Genomic DNA, 9,799 nt, shown 5'->3' with positions numbered 1-9,799 from the left:
TTAATGAGATAAGCAGTAATTTGGAATGCATAATCCTAGAACTGTAATGGAAGAGTAGCTGTGGCAAGAAGTGATAGACCAACTTCTGTAAGATGTCGATATTTTCTTTCCACTGTCCCTTGTTGTTGATGTGTATAAGGACATGAAAGTCTATGAATGATTTCCTGCTCAGTCAAATAAGTCTTGAAGGAATTAGACAAAAATTCAAGACCATGATCACTTTGTATAACTTTAAGTTGATGTCCAGTTTGTCTTTTCAAAGTAGTTTTATATTGCTTAAAAGCTGTTAAGGCTTCAAATTTATTAACCAAAAGAGAAAGAAAAGTGTATCTACTATAAGCATCTACAAAACTAATATAATACCTAAAACCATTCTTAGAAACTATAGGAGCTGGTCCCAAAATATCTATGTAGACAGGTTCTAAGGGATGCACATACACAGATTGAGAATCTGGAAAAAGTAATTGATGTAACTTTGTCATAGAACAGAATTCACAAATAAATATAGGAGTAGAGCATTTTGAATGTGAAATTTGATTTTTATTCAGAATTTGTGAGACAGTTTTCATAGAGGTATGGCCAAGTCTCTTATGCCATGTATACAGAATTATTGAGAATAGAAGTAGCAGTCAATGCAATTTGTTGCTTTACACAATTTGGGGTTGGGGAAAGAATTTTTGGTACAAACAGATTAGGAAGCATATAAATTTCATTCTTAGCTATCCCTTGAAGTAGATGATTCCTGGTAGCCTGATCACGAACAAAGCAATGGTGAGGTCAAAACTAAAAAAAGACCGAGTTATCAGCTGCAAATTTAGAAACGCTCAAGAGATTTTGGGTTATTTGAGACACAAGTAATAGATTGGTTAATTTGAAAGAAAGAGCAGTTTTTGAATCATAAAAAGTAGAAGAACCAGAGTTAGAAATCTTGATACCTTGACCATTACCTATATACAACTGATCTGATCCAATCTGATTCTCAGCAGCTTGAAGAAGGTTATTAGGTTCAGCTGTCACATAGTGACTGGCTCAAGAATCAGGATACCATGCTGTATTTTGTGAGGATGATGATGATGGTGGTGCTGCCAAGAATGCCTTAGGTTGATGAAAGGATGGTGGAGGAGCTAGAGGGTGATATGATTGAGCTGAAAATGTTGTATTAGGTGACTCAAATTGCTGGTCAAATCTGTAATAATAACTCCAAGCAGCATGTCCGGGGTGATTACAAATCTGACAAAACAAGCGAGTTGAGTTGGTAAATCTGCCACCTTTCATGAATCTTCCTCCTCTTCCTCTGCCTTTAGAAGGATTAAAGTTTCTTTGAAAATTCTAATCCGAAGAAATAGAAGATTGAGATGAATTGGCCAAAGAAATTGGTTGTGAAGGCTTCTTGAATCGATTAAGCATGTCTTCATATGCTACCAGGTATGATTCTGTTTCAACTACCGTAAGATATTCTTTAGCGACTCCATCAAGAATGGTTTGAATATATTCATCTTCAAATAACGGTGCTTCTAAGGCAATTAATGAATCTACTAATTGTCTAATTTTTGTAAAATATTCAGTAGTGATAGTAGTGAGTCTTACAGATTTTAATTGTGATCGAAGACTCTGAATTCTTGCCCTTGATGATGATGTAAGTAATTCAAGAATAGTATCCCACATCTCATAGAAGAATTTGCAGTGCACAATCTTATTTTTGAAGGTTGTATCCATAGATGTCAATAGCTAGGTCATAAGAGATTTGTCCTGGAGTCTCCATTCTTTGAAGGTTTTTGATTCAGTCTTTGTTGGCTTTGCTGGGTCTCCAAAATTCACCGTTTGAGCTAGGATATTCTCCTTCTTGAAGTGGTTTTCAAGATTCTGGCTTTCCACTATGATGATTGTAGTTTGTTTCCACGTTAGAAAGTTATTGCCATTTAGCTTATCAGAGATAACTGGTAAATAATATTTGGAGTTGGAAGCGTTAGAAAGGATCATAGTCATGATGTCAACTATTAGGCTCTGGATACCATGAAAAGGTTTCTGATACGAAGTAGTAATGTTGATGATGGAAAAAATGAAATTGTAGAGTGCAGAAAAAAAAAAATAGAAAAAAAATGAATTGAAAGAAAATCATAATTAACTATTATATGTTAAAACTAACTTTTTTATGTACAAGACATTGCTATTTATAGATACATAGAGACATATTATGTAACTGAATTTTGTAACAGAATTTCAATTTTTAACTAAACTACACATAATTTACCAAAATCTGCAGCTTCTTAATCTTGAACCCTGACATTTTGAAACATGTTTTCATATTTTATTAGTTAATTTATTTTTTCTTATCCTATATATATTTTGGTGGAAATTACATGAACCCTTTTCTAAGACAGTCAAGCTCATATCGAAAAGAGTCATCTGAGCCATTCTTTAATACTAATAAGTTGCAACATATAATATAAAACACAATTTTTCAAAGTAACCAACAAAAATGGATACCAAAGACTGGTCGATATAAAGAAAAATATATATTATATTACACATCTGATATATAAAGTTTTATATTTATCAACTAACTTTCCTTAACGCATTTATTATATACATTTAAATTGAATGAAATAACAACATTAAAATCATATAATTAATTTTAACTTTATATAAGTCTGATCTAATTATAAAAGCATTATTTCCCTTTCTTTTTCTTTTTTTTTCTTTTTCTTTTTGGATATTTTGATGAGTTAACTTATGAGAATTTCGTAAAACCAAAAATTTGGATTGGACAATCCAATCCAATATATGACAATTGGATATATAAGTTTGTCTTTATTCCGTATTTTTATGATCTTTTTGCCGCCTTTTAAGATATGGACTAGTACTAGTAGTCTACAACTACTTAACCACTTTGATAACAACCACTATGCATTTCAAAAGTGACTCCAAAATGCATGCCTCTTCCTTTTTTTTTTTTTTTTTCTGTTATTACTACTTGGATTCCATTCTATCTATATATATTCAAAAAGCGGTGATGGTATTCACTCATCTTGAATTAATATGCCAAGTCATTTCCAACTGAAATTGTGTTATTCTTCTGATGAATTCTACTAATTCCAATTTTTTAAAACTATTTTTCACCTAACAATGGAAAAACGAAGTTCTCTAGTCAATGTGGCCGAGAGGGCTTAAGATGACCATAAATGCATGGAAGTTGTATGTATGCTTATGCTTTAGACATGACATATAAATATTTAAATAATGTGTTACGTGTACATGTCTAATATTGAATACTATATTGATTTATGTATAGTATATATGTTTAGATAAGATTTAGATTTAAAGTAAGTCAAATTCATATTTTATTTAATCATGGGTGTGAGGAATTAATCAATAATGATTTTGAAATCTATAATTTTGGTGTCAACTAACAAAATCAATATCTTGAGTCCGACAGACTAAGAATTAATTTATCGCGGATCTGAATTTTATTTAAAAATTTGTCGTTAACTAATGAATTATTGCTGCATGTACAAGACAGAATTCGAATCTCCGATACTTATTTAAACGGATGAGTGAGTTGACTACTCGACCAATCCAAATTAATTAAATTATATTTTTAATATATATTTATATTTAAATATAAATTATATACAAATAACTGAGATTTAATAACTCATTTTTTATATACACATTATGCAGTTAATTTACTAGTAAGTCAATACAGTAACCAAAAAGTTCACACCCGGCACTTACTAATGTGAAAAAATATAGTAATCTCTATACCCGCTATACATATAGGTGAAAAAAGGGATAAATAAAAAAAAGAAGACCAAGAAAAAAAAAAAGAAGAAAATAAAAAATGGTTCAAGAACGGGTAAGAATTCCCAATTGTACCCTCAGGTGTGGTTTTGAATTACTCCTAGTCCAAACCCAGAAGCAAACCCAGCTTGACATGTGCCTCTATATATACCACTTTGTGATCCTTTTCACCCCACGCCCAACACACCCATCTCCCCCCCTCCCTCCTCCCCCTCCTCTAACGGAATCATCATACACACACTCTTTCTTCCCCTTTACATTTCACACACACAAAATCTGTCTTTCTTAATTCACATACACCACCATGCCTGAGGCTCCCAAAGACTACAACCTCGTAGAACAGAACAGGAAGATCCTCGAGTTCATCGAGGATGTGACTTCCAACGCCGACCAAGTCCAACAGAAGGTCCTCTCCGAAATCCTCTCCCGCAATGCAAACGTGGAGTACCTCCGACGACACGGCCTCAACGGCCAAACTGACCGCGACACCTTCAAAAAACTACTCCCTGTCATTTCCTACGAGGACCTCCAGCCCGATATCAATCGTATCGCCAATGGCGATACCTCCCCAATTCTTTGCTCTAAGCCCATTTCAGAGTTCCTCACAAGGTATCTTCTGTTACATTAAAAAACTAAATTGAATAATGTAAGTTATAAATAGTGACATAATATTATCATGTTTTGTTATGTAGTTCTGGAACATCGGGTGGTGAGAGGAAGCTGATGCCTACAATTGAAGAAGAACTGGGAAGGAGGAGCTTGCTGTATAGCTTACTGATGCCGGTTATGAGCCAGTTTGTTCCTGGCTTAGAAAACGGCAAAGGAATGTACTTAATGTTCATAAAAGCCGAGGCCAAAACACCCTCAGGGATCGTGGCTCGTCCCGTTTTAACCAGCTACTACAAGAGCTCATACTTCAGGGACAGACCTTATGACCCGTACACAAACTACACCAGCCCAAACGAGACCGTACTCTGTCCAGACTCTTACCAGAGTATGTATTCTCAATTGCTCTGTGGCCTTTGCCAGAACAAAGAGGTGCTCCGAGTGGGAGCGGTTTTCGCCTCCGGCTTCATCCGGGCGATTCGCTTCCTGGAGAAGCATTGGACCCTTCTTTGCAATGACATAAGAACAGGAAGCGTGAACGGCGAGATCACGGACGTTTCGGTCCGCGAGGCGGTTATGAAGATCCTGAAACCCGACCCGAAGTTGGCGGATTTCATCGAGGCGGAGTGCGGGAAGAAATCTTGGCAGGGAATCATCACTAGGCTGTGGCCCAACACAAAGTATGTGGATGTTATTGTGACTGGGACAATGTCACAGTACATTCCCACATTGGATTACTATAGCAATGGTTTACCACTCGTGTGCACCATGTATGCCTCTAGCGAGTGCTACTTTGGTGTTAACCTTACCCCTCTTTGCAAGCCTAGTGAGGTTTCCTACACTCTTATTCCCACCATGTGCTACTACGAGTTCCTTCCCGTCAACAGAACCAACTCCGACCACACCGATTCTCTCCCCGACAAGGAACAGCAAGACCTCGTTGAACTCGTTGATGTCAAGCTCGGCCAGGAATACGAGCTAGTTGTCACAACATACGCCGGTGGGATTCTTTATTGTCTGTAAGAGTTAAATAAGAATTTGTCTATATATATATATATTAATATCATCTCTGCCTCTTCCAGGACTATACCGCTACAGAGTGGGGGATGTGCTGAGGGTGGCCGGATTCAAGAACAAGGCCCCACAATTCAACTTCGTCTGCAGAAAGAACGTAGTCCTCAGCATAGATTCCGACAAGACAGACGAAGTGGAGCTCCAGAACGCAATGAAGAACGCCGTCACGCACCTCGTCCCGTTCGACGCCACCGTCTCGGAATACACAAGCTACGCAGACACAACAACAATCCCAGGCCACTACGTGCTCTACTGGGAGCTAACTCTCAACGGAACAACCCAAATTCCACCCTGCGTCTTCGAGGATTGTTGCTTAGCCATTGAAGAATCGCTCAACAGCGTTTACCGCCAGGGACGAGTCTCCGACAAGTCGATTGGGCCGCTGGAAATCAAGATCGTCGAACAGGGGACTTTTGATAAGCTTATGGACTATGCCATTAGCTTAGGCGCTTCCATAAATCAGTACAAGACTCCAAGGTGCGTCAAATTTGCACCTGTTGTGGAGCTTTTGAACTCAAGGGTAACTTCAACCTACTTTAGTCCCAAGTGTCCAAAATGGGTTCCAGGCCACAAGCAGTGGATCAATAACAATAATCAGAATTGAACAAAAACTAATCAACTTGGGGACATTGTTGTTATTGTTATTGTTAATTATTACGTGGTTGGTAGCTTTTCATGGCGGTTCACATGAACTGTTTCCGTAGGCATGTTAGGGAAGGAAGACAAAAAAAAAAAAAAAAAAAAAAGAGGGGGTTAATTACCTTTTTTTTAGGTTAATTTCTATGTTCTAGTTCTTGTGATAAATTGGGATAGTGAACTGAACCTAGCCACTGTAAAAAGCAATTCGTGTTTGAAAGAAAGCTGTTGGTCTTTATTTTTATCCAGTAAATTATCTTTTCTTTTCTTCTCTTTTTTTTTTTTCCACAATCAATCATGAAAACGGTTTTTGGGTGTTGGAATATGGTTTCTTAGATTAATTGCAGGCAGCAATGATGGCTGTTCACTGAAGTGAAGTGTCGTGGACTCATGGAGGGGCTTGTTTTTCTATAACGGCCTCAAATTGTGTACTCCTATCTTTTTCTTTAGTTTTCAGGAAAAAGCAAGCTAACTTTTTTCCCCTTACTCTTATTTCACTATCTAAATCCGACAACTAACAAATCACAGTGCAATTAATTAATTCGTTAAGATAATTGTTCACAACCATCAAAATTTATTATTTTTAACTATTACTCAATTTCTTTAATTTAATTTTTTTAATTTAATAATTTAATCATATATTTTATCTCATACTTTTTAAACATTGATAACTAACTAATAACCAAAAATAATAAATTTTAATAAATCTCTACTATTCTTCTATGATTCATTATAAAAGATATCAAAAAGATTTTTCGGTTGAACATTAAACATCAATTACCAATCATCATATATAGATATAAAAAATATGAGAACGTTTAGGGACTAGCAGATTTTGTGGTTTTTAGCCATCAATTAGCCATCAATGATGTTTTTAATGGTGTGAGATTGCATCTAATGATGTAGAATCATTCAATTTTCTTTTGATGGTTAAGTGCTGGCCAAAATTTAACAAAAGTGCTGGTCTCCTAGCACTCCTCAATAGACACTAAAATTCAATTACTAAATTAGTTATTATGTATTTATTTATAAATATATTTAATATTCATAAATTTTTTTAGTAATATAATATTTTAAATATATAAATCAATATATATAAATACATATTAGTTGATATTTTGTATTTATAGAGTGTTGTTGTTCCTAAAAGATAAATAAAACTTTAAATTGATATCCAAATTTTATTTAAGTAACCACTTTTTTGTTTTTCAAATTTTATTAATCTGTTAGTCTTTGTTTTTTAAATTTTGAGAAGAATTAGATAATTTTTATAAGTTTTAGTAGTTGGAATAGAGACTAGTTAAAATGTCCGTTTTGGCAGTTTAGGAATTGATGTATTTTATAATTCAAAAGTTTAGAAACTAATATTAATAAAAGAAAGATGGAAGAGAAGCCCTTGTGATGGCTATGAGTCCAAATTCTCTCTTCTTGGGAGTCTCTTTAACAAATAGTTCTTATTAATAGGTGATTCATAAAAAAAAATGTATTATCTGTAATGCTGAAAATTAATTGCCCAATACACATATATTGATAGATCTTATATTAATAGTTTATTCTAAAATTATATATCAAGACTAAATTTAACAATTTGGACATAATTTTAAAAATTACCAGAAAATTGGCCTATAAACATTTAATATTCGTTGACTTTAATAGGATGAGCGATGATGAATCTGTTCACATTTATGTATCAGAAGAAAATACATGCATGAGTATTAAATGAACAGGAGTAATAGTGGAGTTTGTTGTGTTCAAGTGTTTAAATTTAAAGATGCTTTGTTCAGCAATTCCATAAAAAAAAAAGAAAAAAGAAAAAGAAAACAGAAAATTGAAAGTAGCAAATATTTGCTGGCAGCAAATAAGAACAAATTGTAATGTGTAATTCATGGAGTATGATCTCAGTGCCCCACTATGCACCAACCAAAGGACAAACTCAATCAGTTTTTCAGGCCATAAAACTAGCCGTGAAATAGCACATAGGACTAGTCAAAGAAATAAAAACAAGGACATTGCTCAGCTTTTATTGAATTTTGATGATGAGTTGGTAGGGGAGAGCAGAGAAGATAAGAAAGAATCACTGCAACAGTGCAATCACAGTAAATTCTTCCTTGTTTGCTGCATATTCTACCAAAACAAACAAACAAACAAACAATCATATGCAGCTATTTTGTTTCTAAAGGGAAATCATTTAATAAATTACCTCATTTCATGGACTATTCTTAGATACTTAAATTATAACAATTTAATACACTTGGAGTCTTTACTTTTAAATTTGATAGATATTTAAAATAAAAAAATATTACAGGTTGAGTGGTGTGGTGTTGACTCGTATAGTTATTGATGGCAATGTCAAAGATGACTATGGGTTGAATTTTATAATTTATTCTTTAGTTTTTTTTTGGTACCTATTTTTTACATTCCACATTATTGTTTGGAGCTTCTTTATTTCAAAAAAAAAAAATACTACAGATATAAATTTTTTTTTAACTAAATTCGATCAAAGTTGAATAATACTAAATTAGAGTTTAGAAAGTGTATAATTAAAAAGATAAAATTTAAAGTAATCATCAATTTCAATTAATACATTGTTGACATAAAACGTTAAAATATTAGCGTGACATTTCTAATAATACGGTGATATGACTAAAATTTCAATATGATTATATAGGTGTCTTAATTTTGTTAATTTGACTTATTTTAAATAATTAGTTTTATATTAGTAAAGAGACTAAAATAAGTCAAATTAATTAATTTAAATACCTTTTTAATTATATTAGAATCTTAGCCATGCCACTTTAATGCTGAAAATATTACAATAATACAGTAATATTTTATGTTAGCACTATGTTAAGGATATTAAATTAAAGACCAACAAAATTCACGATTTACAAATTTAAGAATTAATTTAATTAATTTTCAAAAATTAAGAATTATTTTAGCGAATGTCGGAGAATTTTAAAGACTAAGTTGGATATTAATTACCTTGATAAAATCTAGGTTGTTAACTCTTACATAAAGTATCAAAATTAAAATACAAAGTCACATACAAATTTTAATAATAGAGTCCTGCAAAGGAATCAATAGCTTATTTGTATAATGTGTACAATGGATTATATGAGTACAAAATAAACATCATCCATAATATTAAAGTAATTTTGGGTTCACCAAGAATCGAACTCTTGATATTTCGTATCTAGAACTTTAATACTATATTATGATACCACTCATCCCAAAAACTTACGTTACTAGAAAAAGGTAACACTAATAGTTATATCTCTAATACTCCCTAAATCTCCATTATACACATTGTACAAATATTCCATTGGCTCCCATACTTTTCCTTTGAATAATTTTTAATCTTATCCATATGTATTAATTATATGGTCCAAATTTATGTCACTCACTAGTATCTCCTTTGATATATCTTGTGTAGTCTGGATATATCACTATATAGAAATACACATTAAATTAATTTCAAGTGTAAAAATAATTAACGTTATTGTTAATAAAAACGCGTCTCCATGGGGTGAGACGGTGAGTGTCAGAACAAACTAAAAGAAGAATAAATATTCAAATGGATGTGCAAAGAATTAAATTAGTTAAGATTTAATAATTTGTTCAACACACATTAAAAGTTTGATTAAAAGTGATCGAAAGATCAAATTATCCAAAAAATAGTAAT

General features: G+C 33.0%; 1 protein-coding gene across 1 annotated transcript; it reads left to right on the top strand.

Annotated features, from left to right (window-relative positions):
• Nucleotides 1-3,742: 3,742 nt before the first annotated feature.
• On the top strand, nucleotides 3,743-6,370 carry LOC112737846 (indole-3-acetic acid-amido synthetase GH3.6). Its single transcript, XM_025787976.3, has 3 exons — nucleotides 3,743-4,410; nucleotides 4,494-5,407; nucleotides 5,490-6,370. Exons 1-3 carry the CDS (start codon nucleotides 4,106-4,108, stop codon nucleotides 6,083-6,085), a joined length of 1,815 nt encoding a protein of 604 aa, XP_025643761.1. The 5' UTR covers nucleotides 3,743-4,105; the 3' UTR covers nucleotides 6,086-6,370.
• Nucleotides 6,371-9,799: the final 3,429 nt, after the last annotated feature.

The sequence above is a fragment of the Arachis hypogaea genome, chromosome 13 (genome assembly GCF_003086295.3).
Source record: "Arachis hypogaea cultivar Tifrunner chromosome 13, arahy.Tifrunner.gnm2.J5K5, whole genome shotgun sequence".
Taxonomy (NCBI): domain Eukaryota; kingdom Viridiplantae; phylum Streptophyta; class Magnoliopsida; order Fabales; family Fabaceae; genus Arachis; species Arachis hypogaea.
Note: the sequence above shows the minus strand (reverse complement) of the source record. Positions and strands in the feature narration are given on the sequence as shown.

Coding starts and splice junctions, on each gene's coding strand:
- LOC112737846 (XM_025787976.3), top strand. CDS start 4,106: ATGCCTGAGGCTCCCAAAGACTACAACCTCGTAGAACAGAACAGGAAG. Junction 4,411..4,493: donor ATTTCAGAGTTCCTCACAAG/GTATCTTCTGTT, acceptor TTTGTTATGTAG/TTCTGGAACATCGGGTGGTG. Junction 5,408..5,489: donor AGTTGTCACAACATACGCCG/GTGGGATTCTTT, acceptor TGCCTCTTCCAG/GACTATACCGCTACAGAGTG.